The 25908-nt window shown below is 33.3% G+C and overlaps 3 protein-coding genes across 3 annotated transcripts; 1 reads left to right on the top strand and 2 right to left on the bottom strand.

Annotated features, from left to right (window-relative positions):
- LOC134726847 (uncharacterized) lies at window positions 1-6430 on the top strand. The gene is made up of 6 exons (XM_063591250.1): window positions 1-158; window positions 1544-1657; window positions 2968-3046; window positions 4407-4574; window positions 5227-5314; window positions 6092-6430. Coding segments are annotated over exons 1-6 (600 nt in total). The 5' UTR covers window positions 1-8; the 3' UTR covers window positions 6093-6430.
- A 1264-nt stretch (window positions 6431-7694) lies between these two features.
- On the bottom strand, window positions 7695-12371 carry LOC134726192 (uncharacterized). Its single transcript, XM_063590592.1, has 5 exons — window positions 12186-12371; window positions 9629-9718; window positions 9236-9320; window positions 8903-9064; window positions 7695-7832 (listed from the first exon to the last, which is right to left on the bottom strand). Exons 1-5 carry the CDS (start codon window positions 12369-12371, stop codon window positions 7738-7740), a joined length of 618 nt encoding a protein of 205 aa, XP_063446662.1. The 3' UTR covers window positions 7695-7737.
- A 2538-nt stretch (window positions 12372-14909) lies between these two features.
- LOC134726846 (uncharacterized) lies at window positions 14910-23972 on the bottom strand. Its single transcript, XM_063591249.1, has 5 exons — window positions 23753-23972; window positions 20428-20517; window positions 16693-16777; window positions 15660-15821; window positions 14910-15055 (listed from the first exon to the last, which is right to left on the bottom strand). The coding sequence occupies exons 1-5, from the start codon at window positions 23897-23899 to the stop codon at window positions 14961-14963; spliced, it is 579 nt and encodes a 192-aa protein (XP_063447319.1). The 5' UTR covers window positions 23900-23972; the 3' UTR covers window positions 14910-14960.
- Window positions 23973-25908: the final 1936 nt, after the last annotated feature.

The following is a 25908-nucleotide window of genomic DNA, read 5'->3' as shown; positions in this document are numbered from 1 at the left end:
TTATTGTAATGATGTTTCCCATACTAGTTGTAATTTTTGTCGAGTGCTTAACATCCTCAGTATCAGGGACATGTTGTGTACCTCCTGTTTTTCAAACAGAAATGGATGTTACCGGTGGCTTGATTAATTTACAGACAAACCACAAAGAGTTCTTTGACGTAATTATTACATTTTTTATCTTCAACTTTAAAACTTACAAAAACTAGGTTATTTGTTAATTTATTACAAAATCCACTCTCTATAAAAAGGCATACAGACACATACGTTAGTTCCTATAAATATGATTTACGAACAGATATTTTAGAATACACAAATAAGAATATGCCGACTGTCAATGAGACAATTCTCCAACAGAGATCAAAGGATGTAAAAGGTTTTCCCGTTTGAATGGTTTTACACTAGTCATTTTAGGGCCCTTTATAGCTTGTTGTTCGGTGTGAGCCAAGGCTCCGCGTTGCAGGCCGTAAATTGACTAATAATGGTTTACTTTTATAAATTGTTATTTGGATGGAGAGTTGTCTCATTGGAACTCACACCACATCTTCCTATATCTATAGCCAGTTGATTTGATCAGAGACATAGATATAATTTAGAAAACGGCGTCATTGCTTTGCTCTTGGCACTGAAAGGCGAGCGCCCCGGAATTGTATGTTATGCATTAGTAAACAATTGAATATCCCTATTTTCGTTTAATTTATGAATAGAAATATACCCGAAAAGGGATTTAACGTCATGCTGAAGACATTTAATTCGCAAGCATGACGATATACTAAATGTAATAATAAGAAGATGTGGTATAATTGCTAATGAGACAACTCTCAACAACAGACAAAATGAAACAGAAATAAACAACAATAGGACAAGACTATCATCTCCCGTTTGGGACCCTTTATAGCTTGATGTTCGATGTGAGCTAAGGCTCCGTGTTGAATACCATAATTTGACCTATAATGGTTTACTTTACAAATTGGGACTTGGATGGAGAGTTGTGTCATTGGCACTCTTACCACATCGTACTGGGTATCACGTATTTCCAGATCTGAACTTCTAAATTGTTATCCGGCGGCCTAATTGATCGTTGCGCAATCAGTTGTGCATCTTCTGTTAATGATTGGACAATATTATATACAAATAGACTAGCCTAATGTTCTAGACGTTTTCGAGATGTTAATAAAAGGTAAAAAGATACCATAGGCTGAATAAAAAGCTTTATAAAACTATAAGCTCAAAAAGACAGATACCAATATAGCCATAAGATGAAAACGAAGCTACAACAGTCCATAACACGCCATATAGAACACGAATGATAAGGTAACATGAACCAAATGATATAAAAGAAAAGTCGTGCTATCAAAAGTATACATAAGTAGTTAATTGAGTCATGATGCAATATGAATGCATGAACGGACTGTACTATCATGTATGTACTCTTAGATCCTGCTAGAACTTGAACACACTTTAGATTTTTTATACGCATAATTTGTCCCATTTGGATGCTCTAGTCTGGATAATATCTAGGTCCTACAATATTATTTTTTTTCAGAGAAGAGTCCATTTGTACTTTGATTATCACAGAAAAATGACGCGAACTGATACGATTGTAACCTTGAGTGAGAATATGACCTTCACACACACTGAGATTGTGGATTATCACCATGTAAGGACATGACCTTTACAACGCTTGTGGATAAAACATCGTATAAGATAGGACAAATTTAAAGTTCATTAAGTTTAGCTATTCTGAAGCACAGTAAAGAAAAGGCATAAGTTTTTTTCTTTCTTAAAGAAGTAGGTTCAGTAAGTCCCCTATTTGGCCCCAAAATATAGCAGTTTTACAAAATTGTGAACATGTAATCTTTTGGCTGTTTATTGGGAAGTATAATGGTACTGCTTCATAAATACGGGCTATTTTTTACGATACAATGCACATATATCGGGTACTAGCATCATGAAGTCATGCTAAATTACTGAAATCTTCACTATTTTAGCATTTCAGTTAAATTTTAGATGGTTTCCGTCTTAGACGAAGGTGGCCGCATTCGTGTTCATTCATAATATTGAAATGTTAGATGTATTTGATGGTAATACATAACATATATAAAGGTTGGCGATGAACACGGATGCGTCCAATTTAATTTTTGAAAAAAGCATCTGAAAAGTGACGGTTTTTTTTGCATATTTGATAGATGTTTCATAATTAAGCTTGAATCAGAGCGTTTTTAATGACTAAATCAGTTAAAATCTTGTACAAAAACTAACCGAATCAATTGAAATAGACACTTGAGTGTTTTTAAAAAAAGTGTCGAAAGTCTCGGTATATGAATCTGAAAAATTTGAGGCCAAAATCGGCCCTTACCATGCACATTACAATGCTCCTTTGAATATTTGTTATATGTCAAACATTTTTCATGTAAATTTCGAATTAAGTCTTTTTAAAGTTGAATATCGAAAAAATTAAGAACAATCAGTTTTTTATACCCACGACGACACGAACAAAGAGTATATTTTACCTAGTTTTTGGAACCGCAAACAAAGAGCACATGTCACTATGTACCAACTTAACAATTAAAAGAAATGTTGAAGAGCCCCTTTGAAACATATTGTTATGGTACTTGCACGTGCTCACTTTTCACACAAACATACAAGAAAAAGGATAATTTTGTAAACAAAATTGCATGTTCGTAGAAAAATTGGGAATTTGCAAAATTCATTAATTTGTCTCAAATAAAATAAAAATGAGAGTACATTGCAGCCATGAGGGAGCGACGGTCTACTTAGTGGAACTAGTCAACACACTGTCGATTATATGTTTTATTTAAGAATGACAAAAAGAATTTGCGATAGAATGCACATCTCCTTTAAACTTCTTTTATGTACAGTACTGATCGTTATCTTCATTATTAAAGAACAATCATCGAATTTATATACCAATACATGTATGTAATACGAGTAATGACATATTTTCAGGGTAAAACTTATAAAATAGATCTAGGACGATGTTCTGTAGAGAAACTGACGGTACCAATACAAGATCAATGTATACCAAGTAAGTATAAACTACATGTAAATTACAGATAAGAACTGAAATCCTTCATTAGGAAAAAACTCAAAGATGAAAAACTAGAGAGCAGTACTAGAAATTTTGAAGAATGTATAGAAGTAATATATCACCGAGTAGTACAAGTATCCACAGTAAGTATTAGTAGAATAAGTAGTAGTTGTACAAGTAGCCACAGTAAGTATTAGTAGAATAAGTAGTAGTTGTACAAGTAGCCACAGTAAGTATTAGTAGAATAAGTAGTAGTTGTACAAGTAGCCACAGTAGTATTAGTAGAATAAGTTGTAGTAGCACAAGTAGCCACAGTAAGTATTAGAAGAATAAGTTGTAGTAGCACAAGTAGCCACAGTTAGTATTAGTAGAATAAGTAGTAGTTGTACAAGTAGCCACAGTTAGTATTAGTATAATAAGTAGTAGTTGTACAAGTAGCCACAGTTAGTATTAGTAGAATAAGTTGTAGTAGCACAAGTAGCCACAGTAAGTATTAGTAGAATAAGTTGTAGTAGCACAAGTAGCCACAGTTAGTATTAGTAGAATAAGTAGTAGTTGTAAAAGTAGCCACAGTTAGTATTAGTAGTATAAGTAGTAGCAGTACAAGTAGCCACAGTTAGTATTAGTAGAATAAGTTGTAGTAGTACAAGTAGCCACAGTTAGTATTAGTAGAATAAGTTGTAGTAGTACAAGTAGCCACAGTTAGTATTAGTAGAATAAGTTGTAGTAGTACAAGTAGCCACAGTTAGTATTAGTAGTATAAGTAGTAGTAGTACAATTAGCCACAGTTAGTATTAGTAGAATAAGTTGTAGTAGTACAAGTAGCCACAGTTAGTATTAGTAGAATAAGTTGTAGTAGTACAAGTAGCCACAGTTAGTATTAGTAGTATAAGTAGTAGTTGTACAATTAGCCACAGTTAGTATTAGTAGAATAAGTTGTAGTAGTACAATTAGCCACAGTTAGTATTAGTAGAATACGTTGTAGTAGTACAATTAGCCACAGTTAGTATTAGTAGAATAAGTTGCAATTGTAGTAGTAAAAGTTTCAGTCAACATAGACGTTTGTTGTTGTAGTGGAATATCAAGAACGACCACTGAAGTACATGATAAGGTCTACCTTGACATAACTATAAGACATGACTCAAGTTTATGGTTTAAGATACTAAAGCAGTGTGTCATTTTGAATCGAAATAATTCCTTTGTTATTGATAACTAGTTTACAGCAAATATAGCATCGCTTCTTTACGTATACCAAATAACAACTAATAAACTAATAAAATTTCATGAAAATAACTGAATAGTAGCAATGCAAACTTTATTTAGATATTTGTATATAATATTGTCCAATTATTAACAGATGATGCACACCTGATTGCGCAACGATCAATTGGGCCGCCGGATAACAATTTAGAAGTTCAGATCTGGAAATATGTAATACCCAGTACCAATGTGACAGTTGTTCGCTCTGTAACTACACCAGATTGCTGGCCGGTTTCACAGATTGAGTATGGAACATTTGAAGGAGGTACAGCAAATATTTCAATTTGTATTACATTCATACCAGTTATCTAGTTTCTGAAAAAGTCCAGAAGACAACTGTCTTACAATTTTCTCCTCCATATAATAATGTTATCATGCCGCATGTTTGCGCCCGTACTATGTCAGGAGCCTCGGGCAATTGTTAGTCTTGTATGATTTTAAATTTTAGTTCATTTGTATGTTTTGGAGTTTAGTATGACATCCATTATTACTAACCTAGTAAACCTATTTGTATAGAGGCCAGTTGAAACACGCTTCCGGTTGTTGGATTTTTTCGCTGTGTTGAAGACCCATTGCTGGCTGTTTTCTGCTCTTTGATAGGGTTGTTTATCTCTTTGACACATTCCCCTTTTCAATTCTCTATTTTAACTTTACAGTATGTCTTAATAATGATAATACTGTGCGTAATCGTTAAAATATTTAACAATACATAGTTGATTGAGTCCATAGTAATGCAACAACAAATTTTTCCTATGTTGCAGTCACGGAAAATAAGGATGCAGATTTCGGTATTTTTGTTATTTTACTTTTTACTTTTTATTTGTTGTTTTTTTTTATATGGCATATTTCTAAGCAGTTACTTTATACATATTCATATCTAATGTCTGCTACATTCGATGATTCATTTTACTTTTTAGGTTACACTGCTATGTCATATACCACAGCAGATATCAGTATACACCCATACTCTGAGTCAGTGATGACACGACCAAAACATTGTCATTAGTAAGTAACAGTTAAACTATTTTTTTTATATTTTCTCTTTAACTTCTAATACACAGAAACAGTCAATAACAAGAAATGGCACATATGAGAAAAAATCTCAATTTGCATTATCATAAGCCACAATTATAACAGATATGTTACTGTGTATTAATCTATTTTAGATGAAAACTTGCATTTTCTTGGATATCTAATTTCGTGGTTTTGGCAAATGTATACACGACTTAAAAAAATAGTATGTCGTTGAACCTGTAAGTTGGACATGTACACCTTACAGTCCTTCCATACACCGAATATAATAGACCTATTGCTTATAGTATCTGAGATATCGACTTACCATCAAAACTTAACCTTGTTCACTGGTCCATATAATGAGGAAGAGGTCAAGTGATAACTGTCTGACAGGCATGAGGACCTTGTAAGCACATACCAAATATATAGTTATCCTATTACTTAAAATAAGAGAATTTAACATTACAAAAATTCTTAACTTTTTTTTCAAGTAGTCACTGAACCATGAAAATGAAGTCAAGGACATTGGACATGTGACTGACGGAAACTTCGTTACATGTGGCATCTCTATCCAAAGTATGAAGCATACAGGTCTTCCACGTTCTAATATGTAAAGCGTTTAAGAAGAAAGCTAACGCCGCCGGCGCCGTATCACTAACCCTATGTCGAGCTTTCTGCGACAAAACTCGGATTTCGTTATATTTGCTATTTTACTTTTCGTTGTCACCACAGTGTAAATAAATTCACTTTTTGTAAATTTATTTTCAGATACGTACATGATGACCAGAAACTGTTATATAGGGCTTACTTATTTATAAAATATAAATTATGTTGTGAAAATCGTTGAGATTATTTCATTATATGAAGTTGTCATCGCAATATGAGGGAGATTATACCCAAATGGAAAAAAATAGCAAGTAGAAAATTATTGAAGAGAAATGCAATTTGTATACAAAATCATTTTCTTTTCAATTATGGGGAAATACACAATTTTTGTGTTTTGGAAATTATAGAAAAGAACATGCACTAATGTTTTAATCATAGTTTCTAAAAATCACTTCATTTCAACTCACTTGGATATTTGTCTCATTGGAAATCATACCAGATAAACATATACAGAAATAATATATTTGAGTGTGACCAATGCTATAGAATTGTTGTGTTTGTACTTATGTTGAATTGCCTCTGATGATAATGTGACGTCAGATATTATCTGATGAATATTTTATTGTACATATTTAAATAAAATTGTATGGAATGAAACGTATTATATCTACAGTGACCTCTTACAATTTATCAAAGAAATTCAAAATAAATTGAATTATGAGAATTTCAGCAGGCAAGACATTTAATCATGTGTACTTCTGTTGTTATTGATATCGACCAAAAGGACATACAAAAAAATAGCCAAATCCATCTTAGGTCAACTTTGCCAGAATAAGTTGAAACCTTATTTTTTCTTTACTTTGAAATTTATAAACGGTCAATTTTGGAAATGATAGTTATAAATCATATCAGTATAGAAGATCCAACTGTACTAAGCTGACTATACTGGGACTGGTAGACCACCAGCAGAGATGTATCAAGCTATAGAAAATTCCGTATAAATATAATAAACACTCATTGATTCATAACGAAAGAATTAAAAGCAAAATGGTATACTCTAGAGACGTGTTAGAAATCTCTATCAAATACAAGTGAATAAACTCATCAAAGATACTACCAGGATTTAAATTTTGAATTGATTTTCCTGTAAGTTCCGTATTTTTGTGATTTTCCTTTTTTTTTTGTATTTTCCCCGGACGCACGTTTCGTCTACAAAAGAATCATCAGTGGTGCTCGAATAAAAATATGTTAAAAAGGCTAAATAAAGTACGAAGTTGGAGAGCATTAAGGACCAAAATTAACTAAAAGTTTTGCCAAATATAGATAAGGTTATCTATTCCGGAGATAGAAAAACCTTAGTATTTAAAAAAAATTATGTTTTGTAAACAGTTAACTTATAATTATTATGACTATATCAATGATAATTCATTTCACCACAGACGTGCTAACTACTGGGCTGGTGATATCATTGGGAGGTGTAGTTGGGAAAATACAAAATGTTCAAATAATATTAGTCAATGGTATGTAAAAGCATATCATATGACTAGGAAACATGTGTTTTTTGTTTTTTTTTGCACTTAAATGTTTCTGTTGTTTCTTTGTTTTTTTCTTATAGCTGATGTGGTTTTGGTTTGTAACCCGGATTTTGTTTTCTCTCAATCGATTTATGACTTTTGAACAGCGGTATCCTGCTGTTGCCTTTATTTGAGTTAATTTGGTAACACCATAAGTATGTAAAGGCAAATTATATGAACAGAACACACCACAAGTTAATATGCGTTTATTTTAAATATGCTATGTTTAATTGTTCAGCTCTCTGAACAATTCTGTGGTACCTGGAATGTTGTTGCCTCTAGAGTTGTATATTGTACGTTGTGGTAAAATATTGTTGTTTGCGACACAACTGAAAAAGATATGAACTGATTTCACATAAACAAAGTTAACTTATCATTTACAAATCATATCAAGTAAGATAATTTATCAGTTAGATACCTCACAAGCTGGTGGACTGAATTGCATCAGAAGACGAAAACACATTTGTGTAGTACCATACGATTAAATTTGTTCTTTCCTAAATTCTAAATAATAACTAACATGATTAGAAGTGTTTGATAGATTTGTGCTTCAAAAGGTATTGTGTATGGTTTAAAAACAAATGTATAAACAGAGACACGAACAACAATAACAAACAGCGCATGGTCTAGGTAATATATAGACCAGAATTTGTATAGACAGACTGTGTTTATTTGATAAAGGCAAAACTAGTTTACCGAAGTAAATATCTAATTTATCAATTTAGGTATCGCGAAAAGTCAAATCCTGAACTCGTTTATTCAGGAACACCAAAAAAAAACGAAAAGTCCGTTTCAAGTCTACACCGTGAATTTCAAAGACAAATCAAGATAGCAAACAAAAACGTGGGAAACGCTCTATCTCGTACAGGAGCGATACTAAATGCGCCGACAGGGCAAACGTCGCCTGCTATTTATGCAGTGAAAATGTCATATCTGGTATAGGACATGATTGTTAAATAACAGAAACGACCACTATTCTGGAATCTTAAGTTCTAAGACCAACATGTCGTTCAGAGTTGAGACGCTCATTTATTTTATATTGGCCAATCAATTCGTGATAGTGATCTGAAATTCAATCTAGTGTTTGTTTTTTTTTAAATTCAGACTTTCTTCCTTAAAAGTCTTATTGACCTAATTTAGTGTTAGGAGCATCATTCTCACGAAGTCCGTATATCATGAACATGCACTAGCGTTACGTTTCAATTAAGATATTTAAACACCAAACAATGGACCAAAGGGTATGTAACGGCTGAAAAAGGGGAAGTTCGCAATTAAAATGTTGAAATCATCAAACCATGGACCAAAGGGTATATAACGGCTGAAAAAAGGGAAGTTCGCAATTAAAATGTTGAAATTATTAAACCAGTTAACGATAAACTGAAATGAGAGAAAAACTAACCATTGTTTGCATTTGTACTGATTCCTTGCACTACCAGGGTACAATCATGTGACAATACAGATACTGTGAGGTTTCCCCATGAGGAGCTCTCAATAAACCATGTGTCCACGTCATAAGCTACGTCATCACCGATAGTATTCCTTCCTCTGTATGTAGCATTGCCTAGTTAAAAAAAAGATTGGTAATCAAGTCTGAATAGTTTTTTGACGATTGTAAATTTGTGTAGTTCTTTTTTTTTATTAATACGCGTAGATATGTTACAATTGCTAGTATCAAAAGACAGAAAATCCAAAATAATACACTTTTACAAAAAAGACCATTATATATACTCACTTTGTATGCATGGTGGCTGCATATTTGATCCATTAGGTAAGTCATTTTTACTACATGATTTTCTAGACAGTGTATACTGCTTTTTCTAAAATGAAACACAAGACTTAATCTGTATTATATATTCAACACTTGAATGAAGGAACAGTAGTATACCGCTGTTAATTAATCACCAATCGACTTAGCAAAAAACAAATCGGTCACAAAGCAAAATCGATAAACACTTGTCAATTATAAGAGGAAAACATCGAAACAGCAGACACACTGAACTGCAACAAAAACAAACGCCAACTTGAAACGCTTTTTAACAATTTTTCGTATTTTTGTAAAATGAAAATGTTAATCAGTGAGAGCTACGTGTTGTCGTTAAAGGCTTTGTGTTGTTCGTATACTCACGTGATTAAAATCCTGCACGATAGTTGTACCATCTTGTCGTTCCATTTTCATCATCAAATTATCGTAGTCATAATATAACTTCATTGAAACCTGTGGAATAAAGAAATACATCAAAATGTACCATCATTAAAATGATGAAGAAGGAATGTTATCATAATGTAACGTCATGTATCATGTGGAAGACAGAATACATTGTAATACCATACTTTTTTCCAAATATTAAAAGAAGTCACATGAGGATGTATTTTTCTTTCTTCTATGAGAAATATGACATCATAATTAATGGCATTCTTTCATCCAAGAGATACATGAAGTTAAGTTATAACGATATTTTTTTCTCAACCTATGTTATGACGTACAATCGTAATAGCATTCTTTTTCTTCATGTTGCAGGAAGTTACAATTTAATGGATTTCTTCATTCGTATGTTAATTGACGTAACATTGTAATGGTATTATTTCTTGAACGTGAAAGAACGAATGAAATTATAGCGTTACGTTAAGAAACATTTGAAAAAAAAACTTCCTTATGTAATGTCATTAATGGATGTACTTTATAGGTGAAATTTAAAAATCAAGAATTCAAATTTGATACAATAAGCCAAAAGAGCATCAGTAAAGGAAAAAAAAAACTAAAAAATTGATAGGTCATTGAGCTCCTTTTCGAGATATTTGAGTTTTAAATATGGCAGGGAAAAGACCGACTCGGACTTTTTCCTTATATTTGCATATGTATTATTTGGGTCTCAAATAAGAAAAGAAATCTAGATCACCATAATGTAACGTCATGTAAAAGAGGGGCAAAAGATACCAGAGGAACATTCAAACTCATAGATCGAAAAAAAACTTTCAACGCAATTGCTGAAAAAGATAAAAAAAAAAGAAAGAAGATAAATCAGACAAAAATGCAAGACACAAGGCACAACGTAGAAAGCTAAAGACTAAGCAACTCAAACCCGACCAAAAACTTGGGGTGATATCAGGTGCTCCGGAAGTTTACATAATATATGCAGCTCCAAATGTGGCACCCGTCGTTTTGCTCATAAGACAAAAAAAAACAATATAATGTATCGTCATGTATCCCGTGGAAGAATGAAAGTCATTAAAATGTTACATCATTAAACATGAAGAAAGCATGTCATTATAATGTAACGTCATGTATCTCGTGGAAGGAATAATGACATTATAAAGTTACATCATGGTGCTTTAAGAACCTTATTATAATGTAACGTCATGAAACAATTGGGGAAAGAATCTCATTATAATGTAACGTCATGAAACATGTAATAAAAAGAATGACACTATAATGTTTTCATAATGCAACGACTTGCGTTTCCCTCAGTTTTAGTTTGTAACCCGTATTTGGTTTTTTTTCTATCGATTAATGAGTTTCCAACTGCGTCATACTACTGTTTCCTTTAAATATCATTTGGTCAAAGGTGGTTATATTCTTTAATCTCATTTGTTTGGCGGTAGTTAGTATGTTTATCAAAACTAGTTTTAAATTCATAATTGGTCAAAGGAAAATTTCTACGAACAAATCTTCAAACAAAAATGAATTATTTTAAAAAGAACTTTAGTCAGTCGAGACAACATATAATCTTCTTCGAGCTATCATTGTGCCAATGTCAATAATAGTTCGAATTATATTATATGCTCATTCCCTCGAGATAAAAAAAAAAATAACACGCGTTTGCAGTAATATCTTAATTTAAGAACCAATTAAGATTGACTCTCAAAAAGTAAAACGCAATGGGTGGAAATTATACTTTTTGGTATTACTGTACCCTGCCGGTGAATATGTGATATTTCTACGCGGACAAAATGGAAGAAATTGCCCAATGTCTTGGTCTTCAAAGAAAATCAGACGAGTTGTTAAAGTACTCTAGCTGCGGAAGCTTTATCACTTGTTGATGGACTAGATGCTTGCTATTTTGTAAGGAGCATTCTTCAAGAAATTATAAAATCAAATGCAGGAGAATCTATTTCAATCAAGTGTTTCACAGACAACGATTCTCTGTGTCAAAACATTCACTCAACAAAACGTTTTATTTCTGAGAAACGGCTGTGTTTAGATTTAGCTAGCATCAAAGAAAGTGTTAGTCTTGGTGACATCACAGTCACATGGATTAAAACCAGCAGCCAGATATCGGATTGTTTAACTGAAGCAGGAGCTGATTTCCATCCCTTGATCAAAAGTTCTCAGTACTGGGAAAAGACCGTGAAATTGAAACCGAAAATTCAAATTGACAATGTTAAAAATTTAGACATTTGTTTTTTTTTTTCTTACATATTTCAAATTCTTGCATGAAATACACCATAAACATTTCAAGTTTTGCCAACAGACAATTAACTTTTAGTTTAAAGAAAGACGCGGGAATGTGTTATACCTGTACATAATGTAATGTTTACTCTTCTCTCCACAGGAGCTGGAATTATAATATATTATCAACCAACCAAGTTTTACACTTTCAATTAAGATAATTATTTTTTTCTTTCTATTTTTTCTATCATGTTATCAGTTTATACTTTCACGAGTGATTCGACAAATAACTTACCTCCAGAGTAGAAGGAGTACCGTTGACGTATGATCCAGTGACCTGGTGAAGATCAGCTGTTAATGAATGTTTTGAGCAACAAAGATTCGGAGTAACTGTCGCCCTTGTGGCAGAAAATAGAACAAGGAAGCAAACAAAACGTTCCATTGCAAAAGAAGCAATACCAAGGTCCTTACCAATAATCATGTCTTAACTTATCAAAAATTACTATCTCCGATTTTCCAGATGCGTTTTCACATTCAATAGATAAGTTCATAACATATAGATCTATTACAAAAAATAGTTTACTTTCGTTTTCAGATTGGTTTGAAAAAACTCAAACATTTGGAATATATGGGTAAAAGAATAATTTGACATTTAAAATCCTGTGAAAATATCGAAATACTATAAAATCTAGAATTGTGTGGCTTCTGCAGTTTCTGCATGGTCATACAAATAGCAAAAACAAAATGCAGCGACCACACCACAATCATATAGTCACCGACTTCAATCTTGGTGTTTTAACACATTTGTGAATTTAAGGTAGTAAAAAATGTCAAAAACCCGACTATTTACATCCTAAAACGGGATCTCGTTACGATTATTTCGACGTGTTGTAGTATCTTTTTCACCAGGTTAACTACTTTTATTGATGTATGCATCGAGTCGACATAAATACTATCCAATTTAATTCAGAATTGTGTATCTTAAGCATAGAGACATGTATAGTCATAAGACACTAGAAGTAGAAGAACAAAAGTTAAGAAAAAAATAAGAAAAAAATATTGATCTCCTTTTTAAGATGTTTTAATATTTTTTCAATGACGGGAAAGGCCGACTCTGACTTTTGCCTTTATTTAAGATTGATAAACAGCCATCAAAGGCACAAGGCGTATAACCCAACACGCCAGACGCGCGCCTCGCCTACTCAAGACCCACCAGTAGAGTTGGGGGTTAAAATTGTAAGAAATTTTTTTTAGAATCTGCTAAAATTTTGGTAATGAACTTTTTATGAGCTCTAGAAGTCTTGTATGAAAAGAAAAGTAGTAGATATGACACAAACTATTTTACCCTGGGTAGATATATGAGATTTGAACATTGGTAAATTACTGTTAACTCCTAGTCAAAAACTGGATTTACAATAATAACGTCCGTTATTAGATATATTCGGTTTATCTTAGCTATAAAACCAGTTTCAATCCGCTTTTTTCTACATAAGAAAATACCTGTACCAAGTCAGAAATAGAATAGTTGTAGTCCATTCGTTTGATGTGTTTGTGCTTGGATCTTTGCCATTTGATTAGGGACTTTCCATTTTGAATTTTCTTCGGAGTTTAGTATTCTTGTGATTTTATCAGTTTAAAGAATTTTTATTTATCTAAGATGTATTGATTTAACAAGAGGCTGTCACAACGACTGCCAACCGGATTAATTAGCATTTATTTGTGTCATGGCAATATCACAAGAACCATTACTGATGATTGTTGAAAGTGAAAATAGTCAATATCAAATTTGACCTCTATTTAATCATCAGTATCAACATATTAAAATTTAAAAAGCTTAGATTGAATGGTTCGTGAGTAAATGCAACAAAGTGAATGGAAACACCATTTTACGATCTTTCAAGAACCATAACTCCTGAACGGTATAGGTCAAAATCGTCATTATTGAACTTGACCTCCATTTAGTCATCAGTAACAATATATCAAAATTTGGAAGCTTTGGTAGAACAGTTCATGCGTAAATGCACGGACATGACTGGAAACGCCATTTTACGATCTTTCAAGAACCATAACTCCTGAACGGTAAAAGTCAAAATCATCATTATTGAACTTGACCTCTATTTTGTCATCGGTAACAACATATTAAAATATGGTAAGCTTTGGTAGAACGGTTCATGCGTACATGCACGGACACTGCTGGAAACGCCATTTTTCAATCTTTCAAGAACCATAACTCCTGAACGGTAAAAGTCAAAATCGCCATTATTGAACTTGACCTTCATTTAGTTGTAAGTAACAACATATTAAAATTTTAAAAGCTTTGGTTGAACGGTTCATGAGTTAATGCACGGACAACATTTGATTGCCGCCCGCCCGCCCACCCGCCCGCCCGCCGAGCATCCCCAAATCAATAACCGACATTTTTGTCACAAAAATCCGGTTAAAAACTAAGAAAATAACTGCAAAACTCGAATGTGAATTTTTTTTTTAACTTTATGGTATGATGATGTATTTCAATTATGTGTCAAATCATGTTTAGAAATTATTTTACATTAAAAAAGAGGCGAAAGATACCAGAGAGACATTCAAACTCCAGTCAAAATGATCTAACAACGCTATGGCTAAAAAAGAGAAAGACCAACATACAAACAATAGTACACAAAACACAACATAGAAAATTACGGAAAAATAAACAATAGCTAAACCATTTGTATAATCAGAAAACGAGAAAAAAATCACAGTCAAAAAGATATTACCAGCAATAACAAAATAGTACACAGAAAACTTAAGATTGAGCAAATCAAACCCAAATAAATCCCAGTGACGAGCGCAGGTGATGTACGATTATCGTTCTAATCTGCAAGTATGATACCAGTTGTCACGTTGCTCATGCTAGCTACTAAACATCTGGTGATGGGTCTAATTTAACAATCGAGAAAAAGAGGAAGTGGTTGTGATGTTATTCACATGTACGACCGTTTGCGTAAGTTATTGATATGTTTGGCATACGTATAAGTAGAAATCATCACATAGTTTTATTCATCTGAAATTAATATAATCTGTCTTTCAATGTTCAATGCCCAGGACAAGGTTGTGGTACTTGGAATGTAGTGGCGGCTAGAGTTGGAAATTGTACGTTGTGGTAAAATACTGTTGTTTGTGACACAACTGAAAGTACGAATGCAATGGTTATTGTAAAGTTTACAGTATTACATGAACAAAAATAATACATATGCCAACAAATTCAGGTTTAGGGTAAACTTGATTTAGTAAACCTTTCTAGTTAAAGCAGTTTTTTAAGTTTTAATAGAGACTTCTGGGCTTTAATCACTTTCAGTAATGTTTTATATCCATACCTTACATTCTCGATTCTTAAATCATGGAAGACTAACAAGTACCTTTTTCCAATAAATGCAGTGTGTTAAGAAAATCTGAAACCTTTTATGTTTCACGACATGTGTTCAGATGCGATGTATAAATAAAGAAGAAAGAATGTAAATACATAATGGGTTCCATCACATTAATTTGAAATTTGATACATGCATATCAATAAATAGATTTTTATTTTATCATATTGACTCTTAGTCTCGAATGCTTCAATCTAGATAAATCATTTATCACTGACAACACACATGGATTAGTGTTAGACGTAAATTCTATACAGAAATCTTTTTACACATTCAACAGACGTAGCGAAGGTGTCCATTTTGCATAGATAGAACAGATAAAACAGATTAATTTTCTGAAGTCTAAAGTGCAAATATAAACTAACCATTGTTTACGTTGGTGCTGGTTCCTTGCATGACTGGTGTGCAGTCGTGAGCCATCACAGAAACTGTTATATTTCCCCATGGGGTGCCCGCAATAAACCACGTGTCAACATCATAAGTGACATCATCACCGATAGTTCTTCTTCCTCTGTATGTAGCATTACCTGAATAACAAATAGATTGGAAGTTAAGTCTAAGCTCAGATAAAAAAAATCAGTTCATTTGTAATTGCCAATCATAATGTCGGATCAACGTCTATGTGTCGGATCAACGCCTATGTAGTGTCAGATCATCGCCTAAGTAAAGTCAGATCAACGCCTATGTAAAGTCGAGCCAACGCTTATGTTATGTCGGACCAACGCCTATGTAATGTCGAATCACCGCCTATGTAATGCCGGATCACCGCCTATGTAATGTCGTATAAACGCCTATGTAATTTCGAGTCAACGCTTATGTAATGTCGGATCACCGCCTATGTAATGTCAGATCACCGCCTATGTAATGTCGGATCACCGCCAGCGTAATGTCGGATCACCGCCTATGTAATGTCGGATCAACGCCTTTGTAATGTCGATTCAACGCCTATGTAATGTCGGATTACCGCCTATGCAATGTCGGATCACCGCCTATGTAATGTCTGATCAACGCTTATGTAATGTCGAGTCAAAGCTTATGTAATGTCGGATCACCGCCTATGTAATGTCGGATCAACGCCTATGTTATGTCGAGTCAATGCCTATCATTGGCTATGTAATGTCGGATCACCGCCTATGTAATGTCGGATCAATGCCTATGTGTTTTATATATATATTATACATATATTTTAAGTAAGACCTTTGCTACATCCAATTCGAATGGCTAAATTCATGGAGACCTTTTACACCACAGAAATGATCGAGACCTCTAGATGTACTTTAATGTTAAGTTTTATTGACACATTCCCAACCTTGGGATCTTCGTTTGTACATATTCAAGTTCGCATCATTCGTAATTAATAAAAGCAAATTATAAGTTCTATAAAGAAAATATACTTACTTGGTACACATGGTGGTTGCAGTTGTATGTCTGTAGGTATTTTGTCTTTACGACATGATTTTCCAGATATTATATACTGCTGTGTCTGCAATAGAATCATATATTGAAAAATGCTGACGATCAACAACTTTTTTTCCTTCTTATTTAAACAGATTAAAAGATTTTTCTTACATTGTTACGCTAATCAGATTTAAACCTGCTGATTATGTGAGTTTTAAATCTATGTTTTTATGATGATAATATTCTTTACAAAGGACAAAAATGTCAGCATTCATCTCAAAATTTAATCGAACCTTTGAGCAAACTTATTCAGAAGAGATATGGTTACGATACTGTTGTCGGTTCATTAAAGATGACATGTTTCGGTATTAATATTGATTCACTCATAGGGTCATTACATCAGAAATAAACACATGTACTCTAAGAACCAGTTGTTGGCATAACATGGATTATGTTTTTTACATATACTTTATAATTCTTACTTCCAAACGGGTGGAATTGTGGTTGATTTTCATTTGATTAAGACAAAAGTTCTATCAGTTTAAATGTGGCATGCCAGTAACTGCTAGTAGTCCTTTGTTAATTTATGTACCATTTTTCATTTAACTTAGTTTCTTTTGTTACCTTTTCTGACATCGGACTCGGATTTAATTCTTAGTTTTACTGTGTTTATACTGTGTGTTTGTTTATTCTCTATTGGCTTTTTATATAAAGAAGGATTGACATGTCACAAAACATGTTAACCTCGTCACAGTTTTGCGTCTGTCCCGAGTTAGGAGCCTCTGGCCTTTGTTAGTCGTGTATGTTTTTGTTATTTTTATTTTAGTTGATTTATATGTTTTGAAGTTTAGTGTAACGTCCATTTTCCTCGAAATTAGTACACATTTTCATTTCGTTGTCAGGTTGGTCTCAGCTGACAACTAAATTAAAATATGTACTAAAAGTACAGTAATATATACCTTCTTGATTTATATCCTGTATGATAGCTGTGTCATTAGCTTGCTCAAATTTCATCTTACTATACAAATCCTTGATACAATATATACCTACTTTAATAATATCCTGTATGATAGTTGTGTCATCAGCTTGTTCCAACTTTATCTTAGTATACAAATCCTTGATATAATATACTGTAAACCAACTAAATATCGCGAGCGATTTATTTTCGCGACTTTCGCGAGTAGAAAAATAACGCGAAATAAAATAGTCGCGAAAAGGAATAACTTGGATCTTTCCCTATCAAACGACATTAAGTAAATAAGAAAATCGCGAAATTAAATCGCCGCAAAATTGTCTAGCTAGGTATAAACGCGAAATAAAGTATCCGCGAAAATAAGTTGGTTTACAGTATACCTTCCTTATGAAAATCCTGTATGATAGATGTGCCATCAGAATTGTCCAATTTTATCTTACTATAAAAGCCCTCGATATGCTTTATACCTACTTGATTAAAATACAGTATGGTAGTTGTGCCATCAGAGTGCTCCAATTTTATCTTACTATATAAATCCTCGATATAATTTGTTAATAACACTTCCAAACGAATTGTGTTACCAAAAGGTCCGAAATATCGGCAATAGGCTAAGCGCGAGAAGGAAGACGTATACACTCTTTCAGAATGGATTAAGGCAGTGAGGTCGTTGATACAAATCAGAATTAAGAAACTGAATGGGTCTATCAATGTCCATGCTACGTCAATATTTTAAGACCCAATTGTTGCAAAACACCTATCCTACCTCCATGAAAAATATGTTGTTGTCCCAGCAGATAAAGTCTTAAACAACATCGTTTTTGTGTGTAAAACTCACTACGTTAACTGCTTGATAAACGAATTAGGTATTAACACTTGTAAACTCAACATATACCCTCACGACACTTACCAAAGAGGAAATCCTGGATAATCATAGGTCTGTGCTATGTTCCTTTGGAATTTCTAACAAAGATGAAGAACTGGATCTCCAGTCACTGTATTGGATATCTAAACTACATATCTGTCATAACAAACAATGGTATATAACTGGTTCCACCAAGTGTTCCACGAAACCGCTTTCTTAATTATCAACATCTATTTTATCAACAATGAAAGACTGGCTTTAAACTTATTGTGAAACTGCCAATTCTAGAGGTGGCATGAATCAGATGTGGATACTTAAAAATTCCAAAGATCTGTAAGAGAACATACAATCCTACTCTCTTTCATCTTGTAATAGTATTACAACATTTGACTTTTCTACACTTTACACAAGTATTCCATATTCCAAACTAATCGACAAATTGAAAGAGTTGGTATTGCTTTGTTTTATAAAAAAGAATGGTCAACGTAGATAAAAGTATCTTGTCTAAGGGAGGTATAAATCCTACTTTGCAAAGGATCACTCTGATTCAAACACAAAATTCTCCGAAACTGACAATATCAAGATGCTTGATTTATTGATTGACAACATGTTTGTTACTTTCGGAGGACGTGTTTTTCAACTGACTGTTGGCATTCCAATGGGAACAAATTGTGCCCCTCTTCCGACCGACTTGTTTCTTTATTATTATGAGGCTGACTTCATACAGGAACTTCTTATGAAGAAAGATAATAAGTAAGCAATATCCTTTAACTCTACTTTTCACTAAATAATTCAAAATTTGGTGACTATATGTTGAACGCATCTGTCCCATCGAACTAGAGATAAAGGATACTACAGATACAGTTAAGTCGGCCTCATATCTTGACTTACATCTAGAAATTGACAATGAGGGTCGGTTGAAAACAAAACTTTACGACAAATGAGATGATTTCAGCTTTCCAATTGTGAACTTTCCATTTCTAAGTAGCATCATTCCAGCAGCACCTGCATACGGGTATGGATCTCCCAATTGATATGATAGGAAATGCAAGCACGGGAATATCGTGATTTTCTTGATAGAGGTTTGCTGCTCACAAGGAAGCTATTAAACCAAGAGTTCAACATGCTGAAGTTGAAATCATCCTTTCGTAAATTTTACGGACGTCATCACGAGTTGGTTGACCGGTATGGAATGACCGGTTCACAAATGATATCGGATATGTTCCTTACGTCGTAACTACAATCCCCTTCCTTTTCATGAAATAAATGTGACCTACCGAATTAGACAATTTACCAGATTTGTTATCACATAAGCAACACGACGGGTGCCACATGTGGAGCAGGATCTGCTTACCCTTCCGGGGCACCTGAGATCACCGCAAGTTTTTGGTGGGTTTCGTGTTGCTTCTTCTTTAGTTTTCTATGGTGTGTCATTTTTACTTTTGTTTGTTTGTCTGTCTGTCTTTTTCTTTTTTAGCCATGGAGTTGTCAGTTTATTTTCTATCTATGAATTTGACTGTCCCTCTGGTATCTTTCGTCCCTCTTTTATACATTTTATAAAATTCAGTATGATATTGATAGTTGTGCCATCAGATTGCTCCAATTTTATTTTACTATATATCCTCGATATACGTTAAACCTACTTAGTTAAAATTCAGTATGAAAGTTGTGCCATCAGATTGCTCCATTTTTCACTATATAAATCCTTCGTATAATTTATACCTACTGAATTACAATTTAGTATGGTAGTTGGGTTTTTAGCTTGCTCAAATTTTATCCTACTATACAAATCCTTGATATTCTATATACCTACTTGATTAAAATCCTGCACGATAGTTGTGTCATTAGCTTGTTCCAATTTTATCTTACTATACAAGTCATTGATAAACTATACACCTACTTGATTAAAATCCTGAATGATAGTTGTTCCATCATCTTGTTCCAATTTTACCATCATAGTATCGTAATCATACTGTATTTTTATTGCTGCCTGTTGAAGAAAAAAAAAGCATTCAATATAACAATTAAGAAATAACAGGACCCGGCATGTCTTTATGAGATGGATAAGCATTGGTTCAAGGGTGGGAAGGAGGGTGTAAATATAGATTCATTGTAAGCTACCTTTCTATGATTGAACTTGATGCGACTGTCATACAAGTGAGAGGTTACGCGCTTTTAAAACCAGGTTTAAAAATGCAGGTGAAAATGCATGTACCAAGTCAGGAATATTACAGTTGTTGTCCATTCGTTTGATGTGTTTTATCATTTGAATTTGACAATTGATTACTGGAAGGGACTTTCCGTTTTGAATTTGAGTTCAGTATTTTTGTGATTTTACTTTTTTCGAATTTGTCGGGATTTTACCACAACAAAAATTTGTAAGGGTTCCGCGGATCCCAGTGTCTAGCCTACTTTTGCTGTAAATCGCATGCTCAACAAATTTTGAGGAAAAAAATCAATAAAAATATTCCTCTTGATACTATCTTTTGATTGTAAGAAGCTTCTGTCCAAGTTTGGTAAAAATCTAGGATAGTTAATGAATCTAATAAATGTTTTGAAAACTTTAACTGCAGACTGTATGTAATGTTAAATGGAAGAAAAATTAAGTCCATTAAAAAGTAAAATACGGAAAAAATGGATTTATCTATTTTACAAAATTTACTTCTGGATACTATCTTATGATCATAAATAAGCTTCTGTCCAAGTTTGGTACAAACCCAGGATAGTTTAAGAAAGTTATTAACATTTTTAAAACTTCAACCATAGAGTAAATGTAATGTTTCCCCGCAGAAAAACTAAGTCCATTTAAAAGTAAAATGCGGAAAAAAATGGATTTATTTTTTTACAAAATTTACTGCTGGATACTATCTTATGATCATAAATAAGCTTCTGTCCAATTATGGTACAAACCCAGGATAGTTTAAGAAAGTTATTAAAATTTTAAAAACTTAAACCACAGAGTGAATGTTATGTTTCCCCGCAGAAAAAGTCCATTTATTAGTAAAATACGGAAAAAATGGAATTTTATTTTTACAAAATTTACTTCTGGATACTATCTTATCATCATAAACAAGCTTCTGTCCAAGTTTGGTAGAAATCCAGTATATTTTAAGAAAGTTATTAAAATTTCAAAAACTTTAACCACAGAGTGAATATTTGTAGACGCCACCGACGACGCCGACGACGACGACGGAAAGTAGGATCGCTTAGTTTCGCTTTTTTCGACTAAAGTCGAAGGCTCGTCAAAAAATGTAAAATATATAGTGATTTGTTACATGAACTGAGACTAGTTAGGTGCAGTTGATCGACAATGATTTTTTAAAGAATGTTTTCGTCATATATAATTCATTGTAACATAAATTAGATTTTTTCCTTTGATGTTTTTATGAAATAATTTGCTTAAAAAGTGTGGTGAGGCAAAACCATAGTATATTATATGCAAATTAATGTTGTACCATACTTTGCTAATTAAATATGCAACTCAAGTAGAATTCAAAGGGAAAAGGCGGAGCTTCAGCCATGGTATAACATATTCATGTTCATGTTATTCCATGGTTGAAGCTCCACCTTTTGTTTTAAATGAATCCGCCTCTTAAATATTTAGGAAACTGTTAAACAGACAAAAAGGTCAAGATCTTCATTTGTTTTCATTTTATAACAAAAAGCAATAAACTATGTGTACCCAAATCTTAAGAAACCTTTTTCAAACTATATAGGATTGTCACGATTTCCCCTAATTTTGGAAACAATTACTAAATGTTTTTCTTTAAGTTGTGAAAAAAATGAAATGTGAAACTATCATTTCCTTTGCGAAGATCCGATTAAATTTCGATTTTAAAAAAGGGGTACCTATAGAAAAAGGAATAAATATCGGCTACAAATATCTGTGAAAAAACATGATTTTTTTTTGCGATCAATTAGGGGAACGTACACTATCTACGCTCCCTGGATCCGCTACTGTTTAAGTACAGTGTTTTATCATTAAAATTGTGTTTTAATAAATAATCTAATAATCGAATTAATAAAATAACGGAAGAAAGCAGTTTGTACGAAAACTAGAAATTTATAATTATGCATTTTTCAATGAGATGAAAATTCTGTAAAATATGATTAATTTGTATGATACTTGAAAACAAAACAAAAAACAATTCTTACCGTCATTAGAATAATTATTTAATCCTTGTCCGACGCTGGAATCCGATAATTTTGTTTACCTCAGTCTGATGACATTATGAAGTTACTTGCGCAAACAACCATACATGGGGCGCAAAACTAAATAAAAATCAGGAAAATCTGACATTTTCTTTCCTTTTTGCAAATTCAGGGGTTCTATTACATGAAATACACAGAATATCATACACGAGGCCCAAAAGTGACTTGCGCGAGCTTCCATTTCATTGGATAAAACTGTAACGTGATCAATTTCCAATATTAGTTGTAGGTCTTGAAGCTGTCAATCATTTTATTTATATTACAAATTTTATATACCATTTGTCTTACTCATTAACATATTTAAACAAACTCATTCTTCGGATTCGTTTGTTTAAATATGTTAACTCGTAATAACCATGGTATATATAGTACTTATTTGCGTCATACAATCCTATTTTGTTAAACAAAATATTTTTTTTAAGGTGATGTGGTATGATTTTCAAGAAAACAGATATACGGCAGAGAAAAGAGAACGAGGATTGTTTTAAACACAGGTTTTACGTCCTTTAAATTACTAATGAGCAAAATCATATTAAGAATAAAACAGGCCCGGGCATGACAAAATCTAACAATTGAGAAAACAGAAAATCAACGGTATTTTTATTTTATAATCAACGCAACCAGTAATATCACTATATTACAGACTCCTGACTTGGGATAGGCATATGATGCATGCACTGTTAAACGGGGGTTAAACATGTTTGTTCTATCACAGTATCCCCTTAATCGAAGACAGTGATGTAACGGCACAACAAAAGAACAAACTGTAAACATCAGTTTGAAATGGCTTTACTTTACTCAAATCGAGTTTGAAATTGTTTTATTTTACTGAAAACGACCATAATCACACGGCAAACCGGTTTCTATATATTTGGGAGACCACACATTCTTTCTAAGAAGTTTATATCAAGACCGTGCACATTTATTACAATCATGGGGAATACTTACCTCCACAGTAGCAGAAGCACCATTTGTGTAAGATCCAGTGATTTGATGTTATGGAAATGACTTACCTCCACTGTGGCAGGAGTACCATTTGTGTAAGATCCAGTGATCTGAACAAGCTCAGCTGTCATTTGATGTTTTGCACAGCATGGTTTCGGAACTACTGCTGCAGACGTGGCAGAAAATAGACCGAGTATACAAACAAAAAGTAGCATCTCAAAATTTGTAAATGCAGGAATAAAAGTTAATCACTATCAGCTAGACTTATATCAATCTTATTCAGAATGACTAATATTTTCCAGATGTTTTTTTCACATGCAGTAGATAAGTATATTACGTATATACATGTAAGAACTATTGCACTTTTCACGTTCAGATTGAGTGAAAAACATCAGCCATAAACATCATGCGAAATGATAATTTAAATTATGACCAAAATGTGAACTGTAAGAGTATATAAAAACAAAGAGTGCATCTGATAAGATGTCTCGCCTGTTTTCTTGTGATTGATGTTCAGAGTCTGTAATATGATGTTTTATTACATGTGTCAAATAAAACTTAACATTATCAGTGCATGCTACCTTTCCATGAAAATGGGGTCATGGTGAGATGTCGCTGACAGATGTACCATGCCAGACAGACATGTCCACCTTACAATCATTCCACACATCAAATGTAATGGTCAAATTACTAAACGTTTCTGAGAAACAAACGTAAAAACATTGTCCAATGAACCACGAAATCAGGTCAAGGTCATATGAAACATGCCAGACAATCTACACCGTACGGTCATTTCGTGCACGAAATTTGATTTACCTTTTGATAAAAGTATCTGATAAACTGTATACTGACCAACGACCCATGAAAATTGGGTCACGGTCATATGAAACAGGTCAGTTAGACAAGATTCCATACACAAGATGAAGTATCTGAGAAATATACCAAACACAGAAACTAAACTGAGTCTTGATAACAGACCCACGAAGATTGTTCGAAGTCAGGTGAATCTTGTCTGACAGATTTTGATTACCTTAGCCATATTTGGCACATCTTTGGGGATTTTATGTCCTCGCAATGCTTTTCAACTTTATTCTTGTTTGCCTTTCTAATTATTTTGATCTGAGCAACACTGACGGGTCTGTATACGAAACGCGCTGCTGGCGTATCAAATTATCAGCCTGGTACCTTTGATAACTATTTACACCACTAGATCGGTGAAACTGCTGGTCGACGTTTCGTTCCCGACGATTTCACCAGCCCGGGAGTCAGCACTTAGGCAGCAACCATTTGATTTTCCGGGGAGGGGGGGTGCTATGGTTTAATTTTTCTGGAAAAAACAATCTTTTCACGACAAGTCGAAAACATTTTTTTTCTTTCAATTTTAGCATTAGATATAGTGGCAACTGAGGGTGAAACAAACAAAAAAAAATTCTCAGAATAAAAAACAAATTATTTCCATACACCAAATATAGTTGACCTATTGCATATAGTATTAGAAAAATAGACCAAAACTCAAAAACTTTACTTTGACCACTGAACCATGAAAATAAGGTCCAGGTCAGATGACATCTGTCAGCTAAACATGTACACCAAACAGTCATTACATACACCAAATATAGTAAACCTATTGCATATAGTATAAGAAAAACAGACCAAAACACAAAAACCTAACTATAACCACTGAACCATGAAAATGGGGTCAAGGTCAGATGAAACCTACCAGTTGGACATGTACACCTTAAAATCCTTCCATATACCGAATAAACTAGACCTATTGCTTATAGTATCTGAGATATGGACTTGACCACCAAAACTTAACCTGGTTCACTGATCCATAAAATTAGATCGAGGTCAAGTGATAACTGTCTGACGGGCGTGAGGACCTTGCAAGGTACGCACATACCAAATATAGTTATCCTGTTACTTATGATAAGAGAGAATTTTAAAAATCTTAACTTTTTTTTCAAGTAGTCACTGAACCACGAAAATGAGGTCCAGGACATTGGACATGTGACTGACGGAGAGTTCGTAATATGAGGCATCTATATACAAAGTATGACGCATCCAGGTCTTCCACCTTCTAAAATATAAAGCTTTAAAGTAGTTAGCTAACCCCGTCGCCGCCGCCGGCTCACTATCACTATGTCGAACTTTCTGCAACAAAAGAAGTAGGCTTGACAAAAAACCAACTTAATGTTAAATTTAATTCTTTGGACATCCCGTC

This window comes from Mytilus trossulus, chromosome 7, assembly GCF_036588685.1.
Source record: "Mytilus trossulus isolate FHL-02 chromosome 7, PNRI_Mtr1.1.1.hap1, whole genome shotgun sequence".
In the NCBI taxonomy this organism is placed as follows: Eukaryota; Metazoa; Mollusca; class Bivalvia; order Mytilida; family Mytilidae; genus Mytilus; species Mytilus trossulus.
The sequence above is the reverse complement of the archived record's forward strand: the minus strand, read 5'-3'. Positions and strand labels throughout refer to the sequence as shown.